Below are 23,908 nucleotides of genomic sequence, written 5' to 3'. Positions count from 1 at the left end.
CTATAAGCTTTCATGGACTCAGTTACTTTTTCCAGTTCTTCGACATCTAGAATGATGATGTTGTCAGCTCGAATCATCCAGTAGTCATGCATCTCAGTCAATTCATCTATTCTGGCAACCCTTGACTAGAACTTCTCCAATTCTCTCCTTATGATTGCATCCGCTGCTGAGAGTTCCTGGATCTTGGACATTTGGAAGTTGAGTGGGTCAACGGCTTCATCGACAAATGCTAAGAACTTTGATTTCATCCTCTCAATATCCACAAGTTTTCCATTAGTGGACACAAAGGACTCTGTGTGCAATATCTTAAAATTTTGAAATAACTTCTCAATGACCTTTTGTACTAGGTCATGTACATCCTTGAGTTCATTTGCGGACCTCATAGAGATTTCTATAACAAATTTCAAGGATTGTCTGCAGTGAAACAATGACTCCTTGCTCGTCTTGAGGATCCCATGAGTAAGGGCAACATTAGTCTTTGTGTCAATAACTTCTTGCAGAAGGGCCAACTACTCTGTCAGTTTGTCTGTTGCCTTTTGTATGGTGGTCTAATGATTGGAAGTTGCCTTCCTCAGCTTGTGAGCATCCAACACTAGACTTACCAAGTTTTCAACTAATAGGGGACCTTGAGCTTTCATCTGGTCTACCCATGCTCGACCAATTTGCCTGAATTACCTTTCATGTTGCAGCTTTAGGAGGAGATTTTTGTTCTCTGCATTCGGGTCAAATTAACTTGACGAAGTGCTCCTGAGTGCAAACCTTACGTACTCCACCAATTCTCTATTCGAGGCCTTTAAGATTTCCTTTTCTGCTCTAAGCTCCTCCAGCTTATCTTCAATTTTCTCGTTGGTGGACTTCTACATGTTCACCATGGAGTCATGGACAAGGATACCAAGATCCATTGTTTTGATCTGGAAGTCATCTTTGGAAAGCTCATGAAATCTGTCTTCCTTTTGTGGCTCAGTAATCTCTACTAGTATATGGCCAATTGTCGAATCAGTAGCCAGTGCAACAATTGTCTTATGCTTCTTTGTCTTCTTGGATGGCTGAGAAGAGGTGACTTGTGTCATCAAGTCCTTCGATGGAGTTGCTTCCTCATATCTCCTCTTCTTCCTATCAATGGTCTCTTTGAGCCATGACTTTGTAGAGAGCACATTGATAGCCAACTACAAGGCAGTGGGACCGAATAGCTTCCTTGAAATTAAGAGAGTTTGCTTGCTCTGAGAAGCAACAGGGAAGGCAAAGACCTTAATCGCCGAAAGGGCTAAGGTAACCCCTTGTTGAGATGCATGTTGTTCTTAGCCATCCATGGGGTTGGTGTCGTCGTCCAAATTGATGACTTGGACAGGGGAAGATGGCTTGGCCACTAATTTTTCTTGTTCTTTCCCTTTATCCTTGTCATCCACCTTCTCCCCAACTTTCTCGGTATTCGAAAGGGAATGAGCTCTGCAGGTAGGAGTGACTGGCACATTCTTCTCTAGAGGTTGGTCTCCACCTTGACCAATGGATTGTAATAGGCCTATAGATGTTGAAGTAGCAGCTATGGTGGTCGCTGCTGTAGTTGACTGGACGGCTCCAGAAGATACTCCACCCATAGAACCAGTGCTCCCAGTCCTCTTCTTCCTTGCTCAGGTCCACTCCACCCACTTATTTGTTCTTTTGATATTCCCTGCATAAGAACCTCCATAGTGTCTATGATTGGACTTGTAGGTGGGGTAGACAAAATTGGGGTGCCTTTGATCTTCTCGTAGGATGTGGGATGCATGTAGGCTCCATCACCTACGAGGTCAGAAACATCAATAGAATTGTTATACAATTTAATCTCATTAATTGTTAATCGTGACCAAAATTTCTCCCGGGTTTGGTACTCGTTAAGACACCCGGACCAAAAGTCTTTAATATCCGGAACATGCCTGTATGAATATCCTAACTTCAAGTGATCCCTTACAAAGTTGACTGGATCATATTGAGGCTTGAGTACCTCATAGTCTACCAATTTAATTATGTTCTCGAAGCTCTTCACTAGATTCCAAGCATCAGATCTTGAAGCACACAAATACAGTCCTTCCACTATAGGAAAGGGGATCCCAGCTGTCTTCTTTACATTGGAACACAAGGTATTTACCTCAAGGATCTGTCGACACAGTTCGACTAGAACCGCCTTGTCTTCTGGATACCTTGGAAGCCTCTTAGGAAAGTCATCATAAGCTCCTATCCGCAAATAAGAGAAACTCGAAAACTACATGAATGAGCATCCGAATTGGCTGATGGCCAAAATTGCCTATGGTTAAAATTTCCTTTCGGGGCATCCTTGCAATTCCCGACATAGCCTCATTGTGAAGGCATCATTTATAGCCACATACTCCTCAAAACTTCTTTGCTGCTGCAGATGTGGATAGAACTCATACTTTGGTGTGCTTGTCGTAGTTCTGGATGCTAGGGAGGTCAGGCCACAAGTGGTGAGTTGCCAAGGCATAAATCAGATATGAGGACATGTAAAATTGCGTAAATCCTCTAGCTGAATTCAACCCCAAGGCGCAAATAATCTGTGCCCAGTCAATCTGCATATCCTCAACACATATAGTTTGTACTAGGAAGAAATGGTGCTCGATGAACTCCAAGATCTCCTCTTTTCTTTTTAGTTTGAGGAGAAGAGCAAGGATATCCACTATCTCTCTTTTCAAATTTCTGCTAAATAGGGTCTTGGGCATTTTGCTCTTCTTCGAGCGAGCAGTCTAGAACCATGTCCTCTGCATGTCTTCCCGTCTGAGAGTCTTCTTCTCATTGAACATAGATGCGGAAGAGTGAAATCGACATCACAATACTGCTCTTTCACGGGAATGCCGAACGCAGACTACATCCAGTGCCTTCTTGATTGAGATGAGGATAGATTGGTTAGAAAACAAAATCTGCTTTGTTTCTAGGTCGTATTGCTCAATACATTCCCTCACAAGCTCAGGTGCGTGTACTGCCATTGGAAAACTAGGTGCCTCAACCAGTCCGCTCTCTTTAAGCTTTTGAGTGATTTGGTGAAAGGGTTAGAATTGAGTCTTCTATGAAGATCACCCAAATCGTAGAATTTGAAAGATGTGTCTGTTAGCTCTTTTAATTCACTCTCCAAGCCTATTAACTTATCATAACCAGCAGCTCTGATTGCCATTCACTATGATTGCACGAGATACAATTCTCGATAAATAGTCATTTTAATAAACTTGAAGAAATCAATTGCAAGCAATTCCAATAAAATAGGTATAGGAATTAGAACGTTGGCACCATACGAACAAAATTAAGTTCGGCCAACAATTATAATGGCAAGGTTTGCATTTAATTCGATGATCAACAACTATTTGAACTTTTCGTTAATTTGCACATAAAAACTTGTATTTTCGGAAGCTCTATTACTTAAAGTACTATTACCAAAAATCACTTTAACAAAACAAAATTTTAAGTTATGTGGGGAAGAAAGGGAAACTTAGCTTTTCTACAAACAAACTTTCCTTCTATTCAGAATCGCAGCACGGGGAGTGATCCTTTGTTAGCTTGTGCACTTCATTCTTTCACTTTCCACCTTAAGCATTTAACACTACATTTCCTTGATATCGGGGTCGCATTCTCATTACTGACTCTTCTGGAAGTAACTTTCAAGCATCTTCGAAGAATATTCATACTTTAAAGTCACTTGTGTTTCTATTCCCAAAGCCTTCGGATAAGTAACCTTTTTTATTACCTTGGGATAGAAAACCCCTTTCTCAACAACATTTCCTAGAATGAAGCAAAGCTAACAACACTTTACCTTTAACCTCAATCTGATGGCCTCAAAGCTAGATCTCGAGCATCCCTCATTGATGAAGAGCTCTCAATAGTTCTTTCAACATCGTGCCTTTATTGCTTGTATACAAAGCCTTGGATATCACACAAATCAATGTGGCCTCAGGAGCAAAACAAAACATCTTCGCTTCCACTAGTGCACAACAGAAAACTCATAGATCCACTCTTTTCCTTTTGAAGGTAGAATCTACATCTGCAACATGAATGAGCTTCTTCCTAGCATTGGTTCGCAACTTCATGGGTTTTTGATCATGACATATTCATATATACAGCTTGCTAATCACTGTCATGGCTTCATTCTTCAAATATGCACTTGATTCCGTTGGCTGAAGGGAAGACCAACTCAATTGCTTGGAATCCATAAGAAGAAGAAAGATGGGGCAAGATAGCAAATGGTAGAACACAGATAACTTACTTCTCATCGGGAAGATGCAAGAATACATCCCAACCATGTCTAAATCACCTGCACCCCTTGCGCACCGGAAAAACAAAAAACCCGCATAGCATGATTAGGAGACCACAGATGCTTAGGCTCCATCACAACACTCCATTAACCACAGATGCTTAGAATAGGAGATTCAATGCTTACAATATTAACATCTCCAAAACTCATAGTGAACATTATTACGGTGTCATTTCAACAATAAATGACTCTTGGCATGGCTCCTCTTAAGCAATAGAAGTCCATGATCCCAAGAAGCAGTAATAAGATTGAATGCAAGACCCATCAGCTAACTGTCATCCAAGTGCCAAATTGAAACCTCAGGAAACTCTATCGAAGGTCATGGGTGATCAATATGTGACTATGGTACATGACCGATGATGAATCCTCCAATCCTTTTCCATCAAGGAAAGCCTTTCAGTCAGCATTGTATATTCCTCTGCAATGGCATGCTTTAATGGTCTTACCTTAATCTTGTCAATAATAACGATGATGAACAAGCAAGTGCAAGTGAAATCCTTTGGTGTAGATATGCAACGCAGGTGTAGTAGAAATTACATCACTCATACTATACTCAGAAGTACTGTCGGGCTCAAATATTTCTAGACCATCTCATAGTAGCACTATCGGGTCCGACAGAGAAGTCCTTATCAGCCATTCTTGCGATTGGTAAAACAGATAAGGCCCCGATCATATTTATATGTTTATTCCTTTTGATATTGGAGGGTTGTAGAATTTAGGAAATTGGGAAGCAAATGGAAGCTTGGAAAGAAACCCAACATTCCAACTTACTCATGGAACTCAAAATTCTTTAATCTTTACTTTGGACTATTGATCGGGTTCAACTCAAATCTTTGATATTTATTTAAAGAAAAATCAAGTGACAAAACAATTTTATAGTGGGACTAGGAAAACAAAAGTAGCAAGGTGGAAGAAATAGCCAAGGAACGGGGTATGAGTAAGGAGTGGCAAGAAGCTAAGAAGATGGTCGTTGAGTTACATGCTAAAGCTAAGCTTGAAGCAACAAGCAGTGAGCAAAGAAAAGAATCTACCACAGAAGGAACTAGCACATAAGCAGCAACAGATGCAAAAGAAATTAAGGATGATGATGATGATATTAAAATCGTAGAGGTTTCTACTCCTAGAAGATCTACAAGATCTTCTCCTATAGTAAATAAAGAAGATCAACTTGTTGGAAATTTGGCTAGGAGGATATGTAAGGATGCTATAGGATTGTCATTAATGGCAACATATACCTACTATGAAGAAGGCAAAACACGATATTAATTTTTGGAGGCTTGGACATAGAAAATTGTCTTAGTATTATTTAAGAAAACAAGGAACAATTATATATTTTGCTACAGCGGAGTTTACTAGAAGTACTTGAGACTATGCCGGCTGAGGGAAGGAAGTACATGATGTAATGAGCACATGGGTAAAAGCGCTCAAGAAAATTTGTTGTACGAACAGAGTGATGGACATTTTTCCAGGTATATGTCATAGCAGGATGAACAGAGCAGACAATAGAGTAAAGGCATTTCGGTTAAAGGATTGTTTTGGTTTACCAATGACTTAACAAGGTAGGGACGACATCCTAGATGTTAACCCTCACTTAGCAAAAAATTATTTTAAGTTTTTGGGAAATGCGCAAGGTATTGAAGGCCAACTAGTTAAGTAGTTTGGTATAAAGGAAGCACTTTTTGTTTGTAATAAGTGTGGCATTGTAATATAATGTTTGAATGTTTGAATGTGCACTTTATATAAGCAGTATTGATGTGAACTTGATGATAGTACGATATTGTACGGATGTATGATCAGTTTTGTGAAGAAAGCTACAAAGGACAAATCAGATATTGAAGATATCAGCACAGTTAGAAAGGTTTTTGTATCTATACCTTTTGTATACAGATTGTACTATTCTATATGCATATTTGAGCAATAGGCTCAGCTTGCTACTTTTGTATTGTAATAACAACTCCTAACAAGGTTGAGGCTTCTAACAAGGACAGATACATTATATGGATGTAATAGACTTCTAACAAGGTCAATATTTTTCACAAGATACTTTTAATTAGTGGATCATTTTGTGGGTACCATCCTCACCGGGGTTTTCCCTTGGCCAGGGTTTCCCTAGTTAACAAATAATGGTGTTATGAGTTGCATTGTGTTATGATTATGCTTACTTTTCAGTTTGATCATGTATGCATGCTTAAAGATAGTTACTGATGAGCCCCAAGATGATACAGTGATGGACACTGAGGATGGACCTAATGTGCAAGATGACACCATGATGATAGGGGGAGCAACAGTTACTATAAACACTAGTGAACATCCCTTTGCTAGTACTATAGATGGCCCCTTTGCAAGACAAAAAGATTATGAGGTTGGCAATTTGGTGATAGCCACCAATGAAATTTATTCCACTTCAAAAGAAGAAGAGGATAAGAAGAGAAAACAAGACTCTATAGATGTGCGCAAACAAGATACATCTATAGAATTATCCTTAATACCTGCCCCTGTCAGCACAGAGTTTGACTATAGAGCAAATTGGTCAAACATAGTAGAGAAAGCCACATCCAACACCATTTCTTTGAAGAAGACTGAAAGAGAAGAAGAGAAGACAGATGAAGAGCAAGAACAGAAAGATCAAATGGACACCCATCCATCACAGCCACCCGAAGTTCAAGCACCCATAGTTTAGGAGAGACAGATAACAGTTGTGCAAACACCTGCTAAGGCAACAGATACTACACAAGCTAGTACTTCAAGATCACCTCTTGAAGCACTAATTACAGATTTTCCACAAGATGTTATTAAAATGTTTGGTGGTAACATGGACATTCAAAAATATATTCTGTTAACAACATTTTCACTTGGAAAAATAGCAAAAGAATCTGGCAAGATGAGCAAGAGTGCACTATGCACACTTGAGAAAATGACAAAGAGGATGCACAATACAATTCAAGTCTAGATCAATGAACATGATGTAGAGAAGAGAGCAGCAAACACAATAGAAGAATTTGACAAGAAGTTCTCTACACTATTGGGAGTTGCAACAGTTAAGGCTGAAACCTCACATGATGCAAAGTTTTTTAGCACTGTTTTTAACAACATTATTGTTGATTTATCACTTCTTGATACTTGTATCAAGGTACTGAGAAGATGCCTACAAGAAGGCAAGGATTTATATGGTAAATGTGCTTTATCATTTGAGTACACAAAAGGTATTGAAAAAGAGATCAAAGAAAAGGAGACAGAACTGAAGAGCATTATGGATGAATTGACAAATCCAAATACACAAATCACAGATTTAGAGAGAAGAATCAGCAGCACTCATGATTAGCTAAGGCTGCTTGAGTTGCAGAAGGAAAGGACCATAAAGAAGTTTTCATTGTTAAGGTAATACCTGACATTGAAAATTGATCGTGTGCAGAGGCAACTTAAGGAATGTACAGATACAAAGAATCTTTTGCCAAATTTGTTTATTCTGATCTTAATGCAGTTGAATTAGTGTCCTATAGCTTATAACCATTGATTAGCATATCAGAAGCAGACAAGGATACTTGGGAGAAACAATTCACCAGCTTGAAGCAGAACTTTGGAGAGTGCATGGCACACATTAACAATTAGCAAGCTTGATGAAAACGAGGTAGCAAAATTTTGACATGTATATAACTTTTGACTCACCTTTGCCATTGATGTCAAAGGGGGAGAGTATAATATTAAGGAAAATTGTAAATTGTTGAAGTATGCTTTATTGTAAGGACTCAAGAGTCATTCGTAGGATAAAGTATAGTGAAAAGGGAGTACAGGAGTACAGTATGAATGTATACCATCTTATATATACGATGATGATGATCCATGGATTTTGAATTTTTCACACCACAATTTTGAAGAATTTTGTAACTTAGCCATATTACCACATGTTGCCATCAATGCCAAAAGGGGAGATTGTTGGCAATTTGGCTAAGAGTATATCTAAGGAAGATATAGGGTTGTCATTTATGGCAGCATATACCTACTATGAAGAAGGCAAAACATGATATTAAGTTTTTTATGCTTGGACTTAGAACATTGTCTAAGTATTATTCAAGAATACAAGGAACAATTATACATTTTCTTTAATGCAGTTTACTGGAAGCACTTGAGACTATGCGCAGTTGAGGGAAGAAAGTACATGATGTAATGAGCACGTGGGTAAAAAACACAAGAAAATTCGTTGTATGGATACAATTATGGACAATTTTCTAGGTACAAGTAATAACAAGCTGAACAGAGAAGATGACAGAGTAAAGGCATTTTGGTTAAGGGATTGTTTTCATTTAACAGAACAATGACTTAACAAGATAGGGACAATATCCTAAATGTTAACCCTCACTTAGCAAAAAGTTATTTTTTGTTTTTGGAAAATGTGCAAGTTATTAAAGGCCAATTGGTTAAGCAGTTTGGTATAAAGTTAGACACTTTTTGTTAGTAATAAATGTGGCATTGTAATGTAATGTTATAATGTTTGAATTAAGCAGTATTGATGTGAACTTGATAGTACGGTATTCTACGGATGTATGATCCAGTTTGTGAAGAAAGCTACAAAGGACAAATCAGATATTGAAGATATCAGTAGAGTCAAAAAGATTTTTGTATCTATACTTTTCGTATACAGATTGTACTATTGTATATGCATGTTTGGGCAGTGGGATCAACTTGCTACTTTTGTATTGTAATAACAACTCCTAACAGGGTTGAGGTTTCTAACAAGGACAAATGCACTATACGGATGTAATAGACGACTAACAAGGTCAATATCTTTCACAAAATACTTTTGATTAGTGGATCATTTTGTGGGCACCATCCCCACCGGGGTTTTCCCTTGGCTAGGGTTTCCCTAATTAACAAATAATGGTGTTATGAGTTGCATTGTGTTATGGTTATGTTTACTTTTCAGTTTGATCATATGTGCATGCTTAAAGAGTGTTAATGATATCCATAGCTAGGCAAAAGTTTGTGGAATACTGATTCACACCCCACCCCCCCCCCCCCCCCCCCACTCAGTATTCACTATTTCTAACACAACCCAAGGCAAAAACTAAGAAGACTTCAAGGCAATTAGTAAAATCAGAGGTGAATGCACAAGTGGAACCAAGAAAGTATACGAGACAGAAGGCAAAGGCACATGGCCCAAGCTTCAAGAAACCAAAAAACCTTGAGAAGAAGAAGAGTTCTAAGCATAAGGAAGAGAAAGGAGAGGTCACAAAACAAGTAATGAAGGAACATGTTGCAAGGCAACCAAGCATGCAAGAACTGAATAAGACCAGCAAAGAAGAAGAAATGGAAGCCAGATTCGAAGAGAGTCACAGAAAGGATAGAGCTTGATGGGAACCTTCATCAAATACATAAATTATATTTGAGGTATAATGAAGAACAACAGAGACAACTTGAAAACTCAATTATAACATACCGAAGTACTAAAAGAATGTTGTAGAACTCAAAGGTAATATACCTGATCAATTATTTGGGAAGTTGGAGGAGAGGAGACAGAGCAATTGAAGAAGACAAGAAAATGAGAGAGGATTAAGTTGGAAAAAATAAGTTATAAAGCAATGAATAATGTTTTAGAGAACGTGAGACCATTGGTAAGAGCCAGGATGTGTAGAGTAAAATTGATGGCAGGACATTATGATGAAGCACAAGCAGAGACAGAAAGAGCATTGGCTGAGGTATTGAAGTCTACAACACCTAGAAATCAGTTGGCATTCCTATCAATGAACCTAAGATCCTAGCTAGTAATGACAAGGAAACAGAACAATTCACGAGTACTCTCAAGCAACCTGACTTTTACATAAGTGGAGTCCTAATAAGCTTAGATACTATTCTAGAGGATTATATCAAGGTAATATGGATGATGTTGGTAACGTAGGAGAAACTGGCAACATTATGATAGAAGCAGTGAGTGTGGCAGAAGCCACAATTGACAATAATGGTGAGACAACTGAACAAGAGGACAAGGTTAGAAATGATCAAGCAGACCACCAAGCAAAGCAACAAGAGGACACTAGGCAAGAAGACCAGATTATGGGATCAGATCAGAATGTGTAGACAAAGCAGAAAATTCAGCTAGATGAGAATGCAGAAAAGGATACAGTGTCATCTGTGACAAATGAAGGGGGATCTTCATTTCCCACAATAGTTGAGTCTACTATGAGAGAAGAGAAGAACACCTTAACTGATCAGAGGGCAAGGTAGCTACTCAAGAAACAAGTCAGATCCATAGAATAGTACAGACCCCTACAGCAGATTAAAGAAGAGCCGATAAAGGGGAGGATATTTCCACTACACCAACACCTACAATACAAGCATTGTTGGCAAGTTCCAGTATAGCAGAGGATATCACCAAGTTGATGAAAGAAGACATGCATGAACATAGTTTTATGCAATTTTAACACTATTTGCCTATGCTAAAGCAGAAAAGAAATAAGGAAAGAAGTCTAAGAAGCAGAAGTTGTTACTTCAGAAGGCTTTGGAAAGGTTACAGAAAGATTGACCTTCACCCATTCAATTACAAGAAACGGACATGGCAGAGAACTTGGAGAAAGTCATTAAATAATTTGATGATCAGTTCACTACACTTGAAGAATCAGCAAAATTAAAAGCTCAAACAGATTTTGAGGCAAAACTATTTCATAAGGTATGTGAAAACATAAGGAGTGACTTAACAATTATTGACTCTGCATTACGGATATAAAAGGATGTACGGCAGAAGCAAAGAAAATGTATATCTTATGTACAAGACCAAATTAGTTTACTGGATATGTTACGGAAAGTATAAGAGAGGATGAGGCAAAGTTAGAACAAATTGTTGGTGAAGTGGAGCAAAATAAGTTAAGCATCATTGAGGTTAATGCACTTAACAAATTGAAGAATGAAAGGAAGAGAATGATAGCAAGATTTAATCTGTTGACAGATCACTTGACTCCTCAGATTGACATGCTACAAAAGCAACTGAATAACCTACTAGATGCAAAGAGATCATATAGAAATTTCATTCCAATGTATCTAAATGGAGCAGAAGTTGTTGGATATGGAATATGTGCAGTAATTCATGTTGTTGAATCTGTAAAGCAGACATGGGATGTGGAGTTTGAGACTTTAAAAAGAAACTTTTCAAATTGCACCAAACTTTTGTCTTGAAGAGCAGTTTGGGAACAAAATTTTGACATGTCTATACAATTTTGGCTCACCTTTTTCATTGATGTCAAAGCAGGAGTGAAGGCAGTGAGAAATGAACTATTTTGAGGTGTGAAGGCAGTAAATAAGGGGGAGTACAGATGTAATATGAAAATATAACCAAAGGAGGAGTACAACAGTATAGATTGGAAAGGTACACACATAACGTATGTACAGATGATCCATACATTTAGATTAGCCAAATTTTTGCCAAGTGTTTTGAAATTTCTAAGAACATCCTTATACCTAGCCAATTTTTCACAATGTTGCCATCAATGCCAAAGGGGGAGATTGTTGGCAAGTTGGTTGAGGTAAGTTAGTAGATGTTGTCATTAATAGAAACTATATGCAGAGGTAAGGTCACTTAAGAATCAATATATATAGAAAGTTTGGGATATAATCATCTAAGAAATTGTCAAAGTATCAGACATGAAAGTAGTGTACAAGCAGACGGTTTTGGCGAGCTTCACTGAAAGTTGGCATAGGGCTACAATTTTGAGTGATGATTTTATAGACAGTCTAGATGCTATGTCTAAAACCGCTTAACTTAATTTGATGATTGACATCAGTTTTGGAAGGAAATCCTATGGGCAGTTTGTTATTGCAGAAACAGAGTATATGGCACAAAATGATAATTTTGGTCAAGGAGAATTGATTTAACTTATCAAATCAAGAACTTAACAAGCTAGGGATGACATCATAGATATTAACCCTCAGCTAGCAGAAAGTAATATTATGTTTTTGGTAATATGTGGCAAGTACAAGGCCGACTAAACAAGAAAAATAGTATAAAAGAAGAAATTTTTGTTTAGCAAAGAAAAAAAAGGTAGTAATGTTATGCTATGATTGTGATATGCGTACTTTATTAATGTTGGTTAGATGCTATTATGATTGTCAGAGTAGAGAAAAGGTTTATATGCACGATTGGATACAAAGGACTAATAAGATATACAAGATATCAGCATAGTCAAAGTTTTGGTATTTCTCTATACTACTTGTAAAGTTGTATATTGTTGTAAGAGCAACAACGAGCTCGCCATTTTGTAATATAACTCCTCACAGGCTTGACACCTCTAACAAGGTCTAGTCCTCTAACAGGACAAATACACTATATGTATGTAATAGACACCTAATAAGGTCAACACTTTTCACAAGGTACTTTTGATTACTTGATCATTTTGTGGGCACTATCCCCACCAGGGTATTCCCTTGGCCAAGTTTTCCCTAGTTAACAAACTATGGTGTTTTGAGTTTCTTTATAGTTTGCTTATTATTGTTTTTCAGTTTAATCATTTATACAAGTTTAAGGTTAATATCTGATATCCATATTTGGGTAAAAAGTTGTGGAATACTGATTCACCCCTGTTTACCGTATGGATTAATTAAGCAACACACACAGGAAATAGACACGAGCACCGAACAGCAATAGCATAACTATTATTATTATTCGCATATGCCAACAGTACATTATGCTTCCATAGATAGATCTCCTCCCAATGCTTCCCTAAGGGGTTATAAATACTTTCCGACGAACCTTCCCGAAGGTATCCATTGGCCAAGTACATTATACCCGTTACAAACTGTTTTACCCGTCGGCTACATAACAATACTTCCCCGAAGGGACCCGTCGGCCGATACACAATTTCCTTGCTGAAGGGACCCGTCGGCCGATACGCAATTTCTACCGACGACAACCCCCGCCTTCCCCACCCCCACACCCACACATCTCAGTACTCCCTATTTCTAACAGGAACAATGATGTGCATTAGCAAGTTGGCTTTCAATGTGCCATTCTTTGTATTTCAACATCCCCTTCAATGTTGCAGCAAGTCCCTATTGGTTGAATTTAAGACGGGAATTTATGTGGCGGGAAAAGAATACAAGGTGCCTACTCCTGCACACTTGAGTAGGAGGCTAGTTTACTTGTTTTAATTTTTAAATGCTTTACAAATTTATTTGTTTTTGTTGAATGTAATTTTTTTTTAATCAAAATTGTGTACTAAATGTTAATTTCGCTTCGTGCTTGTAGGTTGATCAAAGATGTTGTTTCTAGGGCCAAAGATGTGGTAGAAGAACAAAAATTACAATGGAAATAATTTGGTTGCACCATACTTTCATATCGATGGATGGATGGAAAAAATCATACCATCGTCAATTTTTTGGTTCTTTCTTTTTGACATTTTATTGTTTGTAGGTGTGCATATTCTTTCATTGCCAAGAGAATTATTTAATCTTCCGTAGTATATGTTGCCGATGCCCCTTTAACAAGTGTCACCACTCTTGACCCAATTAATTAGTTTAAATAATTATATTATATTATTATATAGTATATTATTATATTGTCAATAATTATCAATATAATTATTTTATCATAATAATTATATTATCACAACCTTTATAAACCTATGTCGGCCTCACCAAATTCAACCATATCTACAATAACATCAACACTACCTCTTAGCTAGGGAGGAAACCTTCTCAATAACTCACATATAATGTTCACCATGGCTACTCCCAGAGGGTGGCTTCATCATGGTTGCTCCCACGAATGTAAAATGCAAACACAAGTGTTCCTTACAGAATTGCTCATGTGATGGCATCATTTTACGACGACGGTCACCATAGCTACTCTCAAAGGGTGACTCAACATGAGTGTCTAGTAATGGAATCACTCATATGACATTCAACGTGACTACTCTCAGAGGGTGATCCACTATAGCTACTCTCAAAGGGCGAAACAAGAGCTTTCAACTAAAACTTCTTCGGCATAGAGAAGAATGCATTACAAGGGTTGACACCTCAAACTTCTCCCTCACAAAGAAGAATGCATTACAAAGGTTGACACCTCAAATTTCTCCATCCTAGAGAAAAATACTACAAGGGTCGATACCTCAAGTTTCTTTGACTTGAAGAAAAATGCTTGAAGGGTTGATATCTCAAATTTCCCTGTCTAAGGGAAAAATGCATACAAGGATCGTACCTCAAAGTTATTTACAAAGAAGAATTCATTAAGTAAATCTCAAAGAATCGTTGATGTTAAGACTCCCTCTTAGCAAGGGCTTTGTTATCCACAAATCCAAACTTATCTCAAAAATGTACAAACTTCACTTTGACAAGAGGCTTGGTGAGAATATCCGCTTGGTCATTAGTGCTAATGTGCCTCAACTAAATAGCATTTATTTGCACCATATCTAATATAGTCATTATTGATCTCCAAATGCTTTGAATGAAATACGAGGGAGGAGTCTGCATGCCTTGAATGAAATACGAGGGAGGAGTCTGCATGCCTTGATGATTCCCAAGCTCACCACATATCCATCTATCAAGAATATCACTAGTTAGGAGTCATATGGAGCTCCATCCAATGAATCATAGTCCTCTGATTTCTACAGCTTCTTGATCACTACAAAAACCATCTCCACATGGTCTACTCCCTCTGAACTTATCTGACCAAGATCCTTAAAAGTCCACTAAAGTAGATCCTCTAGCTTCTCCCTTTGTCACGAAAGCATACTCAACTCACATGATCCCAAACATGGAAGATATCTCACTTCAAGAGACTCTCATCGTCCATTATGATTCACATATGGCTGAAAGTGTTGGATCCAAGACCACCTTGGACCTACTATCATAACATCGAGTCCTAGACTGGACTGGAATTGCCCATCCTGAGATTAGAACGAAAACCCCTTGCAGTACTCTCCCTTTGGAGCTCAATTTCTTACATACATCTCTGGACCTCCTTGTCCAAGGTTGCCTCTATTGGTTTGTCAAACTCGCTCTGAATGTGAGTTTCTCCTCTTTGAAGAAACATCTTCAACCACCAATTTAGTCTCATGGCAACAATTATCAAGTTCTTCCTCCCTTTCAAATGCAATCTCTTAAGCTCATCGATCCATTCTGAAAACATTTCAGAGAGAGATTACAAATAGTTCACAGAACTAAATTATCCTGAAGGGAAATACCAGTTACTAGATGCATAACAGATTTACTATCCCAATGTTATGGCATGAATTAATAACTCAAAGAAAAGTCCTGGACATTATACAGGGATACAAGTGTAAAATATTTATCTCTTTATTGTTGGTACCCATTGAGTTAGTCTTGTAGCTGAGTCTCATCTTCTCATCCACACAGATGGCCTTGACTGCTAATTAAGCCCTTACCATAAGATCTACATAAGACTCCTCCAGTACTGATCTTAATATCAAGAATCTTTTTGGTATGCATTAAGGTCTTACGCAATGCTTGACCCCCACTGTCCAAGTCTGATATAAATCAGACTCTACAATCTGTTCTATATATATAGGCAGCCTTCTTATTTATCCTCTTCCACACAACTAATCAAATAAGGCTTGAACAAAACAAAAATTCAAGATTGTAGTCTCTCCAACCCATTCCACCAATAATTATTGACAGATACTTTTCACTTAACCATTCAGATCTGATTGACAAATTGAAGTTATCACCATCCACTTTTTTTATTTTTATGTTTGTAATTTGCAATATACAATTTGGCACTGTTTTTCTCTTTGTACAACTATTGTACCCATACAGCCCCTCTTTCAACAAGTCTTTACTCCCCACAAACATATGACACATTGGCTCTTATCATACAACAAACTTCCATATCACAGCTTTGTTTCAACTTGTATGGCACACTCATACTTGGCTCTCTTACCTGTACAACACAATCAAACTTTAAATATAGCGCTACATTCAAACAATAGATGTGAAAGGGATGACTGTGTGCACCAATCTCTTAGCCATGGCAATATATTTCATTATTGATGCATCTAACTCTATCTGATCACTTACAGAATATTCAACTTGTGATTGAAGAGGTATTCTGGTATTATGTAAGCTGCTTATCCTTTGATCAATATCAAAGGCAAGATTGATGGCAAGCAGGAACTGCTGCACACAATTTGGTGAACATTTCCTTATTCTCAGATCCGAATGACGACAATGGTAAAGACTATTGCAGATGAATGCATCTCTGTCAAGGTATTAATTATTTGGTCAACTATTAACTTCATGACATTATAGCATATTTGCAAATTTGCAAACAGAAATATTATTTTATTATTTGGCCACCATTAAAATATAATATTTCAAATACAACTCTCTCTCTCTCTCTCTCTCTCTCTCTCTCTCTCTCTCTCTCTCTCTCTCTCTCTCTCTCTCTATATATATATATATATATATATATATATATGATGCCCGAACAAAGTGTTTTCATCAACGTTATCAATATGGAGAATATTACCCTTCCACAGAGATTAACAAGAGTTTTTTAGTTTATTTTAACCACAGATCGATTTGATATATATTCTAGGTTTTTACTGATACTAAGAGTATTCAATTGAATTTTCTGGGCCATTCTGTAGAAATCATGCTAGGATGTGAAGAGCCAACAGCAAAAAGTAAATGCACTCAGCAATTATACTCACAGTAATACCCATGATCTGTATCATTTCATCAATTCATTCATGCATAAATGATACTCGTACCATAAAAATAGCTTCATTTATGTTCCCGTCAATAATCTATTTGTTTCCAAACTAATAATAAAATCACCCAATGCCAACATAATGAAGATCTGTGATATTTCAAAGTCTGCAGCAAATTTATTTGGCGAACATCAAATATTAATATTTGCTTCTAATAAAATTTAAGCCAAATCCTATGAGCTGTCTGTTTTAAATCCAAGTGAGAAACTTTTTCTTAAATAATCTTCATAAGGCTGTGGAAATACAATTTTTTTTAATACAAACCTTATTAGTTCTTGTTAAATAATATTCTGAAAACTGGTTATATTAAAGTATCCAGCGGCCCCCACACAAAGAACTATTAATCAAATAATATGGAGTTCAATGCATGGTACAAATATTCTCCGGTGCTGAAACTAGCAAATTTTGTCTGTGGAAAACATAGCTTTGTTCCTCTTGATGAATAATCAATAATTTCAAGCACCTTGATTGTTCACTCATTATACCAAGCTCCCTTTTAATATCCTTTGATTAGCAATATTCAATATCAAAATTAAATATTTTAGAATCTGAAAATACTTATTTCTCCGTATTCTTCTATATAAGAGACTCTTCAAATTAGGCTCAAGTATAACCTGTTGCTCATGAAAAATCATAGGCTCAAGGAGAACCCACTCAGATACCGTGTTGATTTTCTATTGTCTGCAGGTGTGTATATCCCTTCATTGCCAAGAGGAAGATTTGATCTTCCTTTATATATGTTGGTGGTGCCCCTTCACCAAGTGTCGCCACTCTTGGCCCAATTAATTAGTTCAAATTATTATATTATGTTAATTTAACATCATTATATTATTATATTATAATAAATAATTATGTCACAATAATATTATAATATAATCATATTATCTCAATAATGATATTATCAATACAATTATTATACCATAATAATTATATTATCACAACCTTTATAACATTTATGTCAGCTTGAAGGAATTTGACCATAGCTACAATAACATCAACACTTGCAAGGATCTAGTAGTCTTTTTGAAATCCTTGGATGCCTCCAACAAGGTAAAGACAGCTAAAACTTTGGCTCTAACGGTATAGCAAGTTGTGATGGAGGTGGAGATTGATGATGTCATGCAAATCATAACCAATAATGCAACGGCATTTGTGGGAGTGAGTAGGATCCTCCAAGAAAAATATAGTACACTGTTTTGGTCTCTTTGTGCAACACGTCCTTGACCTTCTTTCGGAGGACATAGGAAAATTGAATTGGGTGAGACCGGTTGTAGAGGATGCCAAAAAGATAACAAAATACATCTACAATCACCCTTGGGTTTTCTGTTTGATGAGAGAACGTGCCCAAGAGAAGGAGTTGGTTAGAGCGGAAGTCACAAGATTCGTAACAGTTTTCTTAACATTGCAAAGTATTACTTCTTTGACCACTTTGAAGCAAATGTTTGTGAATCAAGCATGGCTAGACTCAAGGTACTCAAATAATCCTGATGGAGAAAGTGTTGCATACATCATCTTCAACAACCAATTTGCACAAATTGCTATAGAAATTGTCAAGGTAACTTGGAAACTTCAAGAGTTGAATATTTAATTTCTTTGTATTCAAGAATCAATTTCTTTCATTATGAATTTGTAATTCTAGTATCTAATAATTGATGATAATCTTTCTGCCTTTAAATTGTAGGTGGCGGAGCCCTTGGTTAGAGTTCTCCACTTGGTAGATTGGGATCAAACCCCATTGGGGTGTCTTTATGACGCCATGGATAGGGCCAAAGAGGCTATCAAAAATTGCAACAAGACGGACAGCCTCAAGTTTGACCCCATATGGGAAATTATTGGCAAAAGCTGGAACAATCAGCTCCACCAACCCATTCATGTGGTAGGGTACTTTCTCAACCCTCACTTTAGCTTCTCGCCATCCAAGGCAAGTTGTAGTGGAGAGGTCATGGGGGGCCTCATTAAATGCATGTAATGTTTGACTAAGCGCCAATGTTCCCCTTCGGGATTCGTGACATGGCTTAACTGGCTCCTGTGTTCTATAAGTCTAGTGGTTGTATCGGGCATTTACAGGTCAATCTTTTGGTGCAACGACAACCCTAGCTTCTAACAAGTGGTATTAGAGCTTGGTCACAGGTTCGAATCTCCTCGGGCAAAGCTAAGGGGGGGATTGTTGGACTAACCACCAACGTTCCCTTTGTGATTCGTGACATAGCTTAACCGCCTCCTGTGTTCTATAAGTCTAGTGGTTGTATCAGGCATTGACAGGTCGATATTTTGGTGCAATGGCAACCCTAGCTTCTAACATGCAAAAGATGGTACCAGAAATTTAGGTGAGAGACCTCATTGTAGCTAAGATTGAAGTGTACCGATGTAATGTCCCCTAATGAGTCGTCTATGTGTAAATCCATTATGTATAACTTAATAAGAAATAATCTAGAATTAATTTGTTGGTCAATTAAAGAATCTAAAGTATTTCAATTATATTAATGAATTAGGAAGAATGTTGGGCTATAGTGGATTGTGAAATCAACATCAATGGCCTTCCTCAAGGTTTCTATTGATCCAAGCCCTTAATCCCATCTTGGAATAAACTCAAGGCAACTTAATCCCATCTTGGTCAATCCTCAAGGTATCTTCCGGGGATGCTGATCCTTACCCATCTTTGAATGACTTATCAATTTGTTTAAACAGTCCTCCACTATATCCTTATTCTTCTAACTCCAAATTTTAGTGAGTATGATATTATTCGCCAAATTAATATTAATGACAGAGGGTGTGGGATGCTTACCTTAGTATATTACAAGTATTTTTATACTCTTAAGTTTGTCTGTTTATACTAGGCAACGATACTTATTTTAGTTTGGGATTCTATCAGTAATTGCGACTTAATGATCTGCACCACCACAATATTGCTCTTGGAACCTATTGATTCTGTTTCAACTTAGAGAGGTATTTTATTGTTTTCCTATTCGATGCTTTATAAATACCATCATCTGTTCTTATATACTTGTTGTCTTGACTTAATCGACGTGATGGGAAGAGTCGTGTGAGATGTAGTTTGGTTTCCACTTGGTAATATCAGTTTTTTAGCCTTAATCAAATTAGCCACCGTGGACATGTTAGTTCTCTCGCCCATGTTGGAGTACTTTGACTCGTGTGTAGTCTATCATATTGAGTTTTGAAGTAGATATAATTTATCTATGTTTCATAATTTATTTAGAGCTAGCACTTAGCCGCTAGTTTAATTCATTTTTCATTAATCATTGTTATCATATTAATTTCTTTCTTTGTAATTGTAACTTGTGTCTCTTAATATCCTAAGTATGATTATAATATTGATTATTATAATTCTTGGGTTATTATTAATAAATGTTTGCCTGTATAATTCACTTATTTATTTACTTGTTTATTTATTAAATACTAAAAATTCCTAAAATAATATAATCGAATACAATTTATTTATACATCAGATAATAAAATTCATTTATTTATTAATTCTTAAAATAAAGAAAATCCTTATCACTAGTAGGGGATGTTACAACTAGAGTGCAATGGGCTAGCTATTCTCTTTGGACTTGGCAAAGAGGAAGAAACACTCAAACCCCAAGTACAATATTTGGACTTTTGGAGTCTTTCACATGCATGATAAGTAGATCAAAACTAAGTTACTAAAATATGTTTTAACCTTACTTTCTAACTTTCTAATATTTATTTTGCAAATGCTTAGTGGCGAAATTGGGGTGGAAAAGTCCCAAGCTTGCAAAGGCTTGCCCTTCAAATCTTATGCCAGCCTTGTAGTTCATCCAATTGTGACTGTGATTGGAGCTTATTCAAGGCCATTCACACAAAGAAGAAGAACAAGTTAGCACACAAACACCTTAATGACCTTGTTTTTGTGCAATAGAATCTTCGGTTGCACATAAGAAAGGTAGAGGGAACACCAACTAGTCCACTTGATTTGGATGACATAGATCCTTACTATGATTGGACATTACAGGAGCAGCCTTCATTACTCATAGAGGCTGAGATCTGCAATTTTGAGAGGGAGGCTATGGAGGAGGGTGGATTTGCAGTGGGATTAGATGATAATCAGGAGGTAAAGGGCATTGAGGATTCAGATAATGAGGAGTCATTTCCAGCACCATCTACATGCAGGATGGAGGTCAAATCACAGCCAGTTGTGCAGACGGAGGAGGCACAACCACAGCCACAACGGACTTCTAGGGGCGAGACCCCCTACCACTCTAGTAGTTATTACTAGAACTATTGGAAAGGGAAAGAGAAAAATGTAGACTATTTTGATATTGTACTTGTTATTGCTTATAGTTTTACAAAGACAATTAGTTATTTTTAATTTACTTTAGTGTTCAAACTATTAGACTATGGCTACTAGCCATAAATATTCCACAATAGGATGCGACTTTGTACCCTATTTCCATTTATTCATACACACACACACACACATAGATATATAGGATTAGCTTGTTTGGTTTGTTTACTCATTAGATGCATAACCTCCTTCGAATTTTGCAAAAAATTGCATTTCTTATTAAATTTAAGCCATTTTTATGTTCCCAATAAGGTTCTAATCTATCTCTGATATTTCCCAATATTTTCTTTTGCCCTCGAAGATAAGTTGCCAATAACAATAGTTTGAACTACGTCTGTAACATTCTTTAAAGTTTTAAACTACACCTAGTGCTTTATGATGGAATATAAAAACCATGATTCATGTGCATACAATTGTACCTTCAATGAGATTATTATGTTTCTATATATGTGACACAAACAAACAATTTTGTTATGTGAACATTAAAAGGTTGGAACAGACAAAGGGATGATTACTGAGAAGTGAGATAAAATGGTAGGACACAACTTTGAAAATTCTTGATTGAAAGAAGCTAAATAATATATCCTACATGTCAGAAAATGTGAAGGTAAGACTGAACATCCTAACAAACTAAAATATTACCTTGGACTGATTCTTCTCTCTCTTGGCTATGGAATGATATTTCAAATAGTGGAGCCTGCCACAACTTTCCCAATTCAATCAAAGAAGGAACAATTTCTTCTTGATTATCAACTAAGGCGTCATTTTCTTGTCCATTATCCACTGAGGCATTATCAGCTTTTCCATATACTGTGTTGTCCTTCAAAGAATAGAGGATGCTTAATAGATTGGGCTCCTTGAGAAAAGCTTCATAAGCGCTTGACAAGAAAGGACTCACTTCCTGTAATGAAATCAACTTACATAAAGCAACAAAACAATATGCAGACATTACAAATCTGAAATAAATAAACAGAAGGGAGGCAGGGAGAGGAACCAATCTCCACATGCTCGTAGACATTACAAATCTGAAATAAATCTGACAAGAAAGGACTCACTTCCTGTAATGAAAGCAACTTACATAAAGCAACAAAACAATATGCAGACATTACAAATCTGAAATAAATAAACAGAAGGGAGGCAGGGAGAGGAACCAATCTCCACATGCTCGTATTTTCCAAAAGACGAAGATAATTAATAGCAAAAAGTAAGGTCTACAGGAGAAACACTTCCTACAAAATGGACAATCTGAAACATAGAAGAGAAGTTAAGAATAATCACCCTCAATGAGTGTTAAATATGGCCTATGGGCATGACAAAAATGTGTTCAGCATATGTAAGTTGGGCTATGTAAAGATGCAAAAATCTGAGTTTGATTGCAGCATTTACTAATATTTTAGATTCACTATGTTTCAGTTAACAAAGCATGCTGCTGCAGTATATTGCAAGCAAGATTCATTAAGGACAGATAGGACTTCTTCCCTCAAAGAATTTTTTAAGCTTTTAAGAAATAGACGAGGAGATGGGAGGCTTGAAGAGCATCTTGAACCAGAGTCCTCTTACATTGGTTTCAATGAAGCTTTTAAACTGAGTAGCAAATCGTTTTGCTGGGGAGCAAGTTCAGTGTAATCTTTGACAAAATCTGCAATCTATATTTTTCACAGAGCCAGAAAAAAGCATTCCATTAACTGTATCCAGTAACTTTTCGCACTGAATTACAACCTTTTTCAACTTATCAAACCCTTCAGTCATTGCTTCCATTTTTTCTGTTTGCTTCAGCACACAAATGACAAAAGAGAAGGCTAGCAATTACATTTTGCAAGTAGGGAATGTGTATATCTTTTTCTTCAATAAGCAAGTGGCAGACCTTTAATTTCCTCTAAAATGTCCCCTACATTAGCTAAAAGCAATTGCTAAAAAATAGTGTTCAAAAAGGTCTACAAAGAGGTGTCGATCTCTTGATAGTTAAAACAGTGTTACAAGACTCAGACTCCCCTCAAACTTGGAAAGTTGACTGTTGACTCAGTCTCAGACTCAGCAAATTGAAAAACCCATTAAATTTAAAGATTTTTAAGGATTTAAAACTTTGTTCACACATCATTTAATAAATTAACATTAAAGACACAATAACTGAGATAAATAGAAGCTACTTTCAACACATACACAAGTTTACATTGATCACATAAGTATAAACACAAAATTCTGAAGGAAATAAGATAAACTAAATAACAAATGAGAAATATAAATAGTGCCACTATCAAATGCCTACAATATTCATGGATATGAAATCTGTGGAATCAAAAGTTCAAAATATATATCAAAATAAAAACTAGAACCTAGAAGAGTAAGGCCCGAAATAGTCTATATCAGTGACCAGTCAACCTTCCTACGTGTATGCCTAAGATAAGTCCTAGAAGATTCTACAGCCATGATGTAAACTAGTAAGTTACCCCATGATTACTGGTTGTCAGTTAAGAAAAAATGTGGAATCTCCAAAAGAGGATTAGACTGTATATAATTCTATAATTAATGGATGGTTTTTAATTGTTTCAAGACTTGATTTTACGGATGAAGTTTGTT

At 36.8% G+C, this 23,908-nt stretch overlaps 1 protein-coding gene across 8 annotated transcripts in view; it reads right to left on the bottom strand.

The window, feature by feature from the left end:
* Positions 1 to 23,908, bottom strand: part of LOC149563915 (Methyltransferase MT-A70 family protein) — a 140,920-nt gene that overhangs the window by 74,574 nt on the left and 42,438 nt on the right. For all 8 annotated transcript variants that reach the window (XR_016364126.1, XR_016364125.1, XM_089827022.1 and 5 more), the window contains exon 2: positions 21,974 to 22,232. Coding sequence is in view for 6 of the 8 variants with exons in the window: in XM_089827022.1 (XP_089683148.1) it covers positions 21,974 to 22,232 (259 nt within the window). In the remaining 2 variants the exon portion in view is untranslated. The remainder of the gene's footprint in view (positions 1 to 21,973; positions 22,233 to 23,908) is intronic.

This window comes from Cupressus sempervirens, chromosome 4 (assembly GCF_028749045.1).
Source record: "Cupressus sempervirens isolate cs-2001-9-10 chromosome 4, ASM2874904v1, whole genome shotgun sequence".
NCBI classification, from domain to species: Eukaryota; Viridiplantae; Streptophyta; class Pinopsida; order Cupressales; family Cupressaceae; genus Cupressus; species Cupressus sempervirens.
This window is presented reverse-complemented; position numbering and strand designations above follow the sequence as displayed.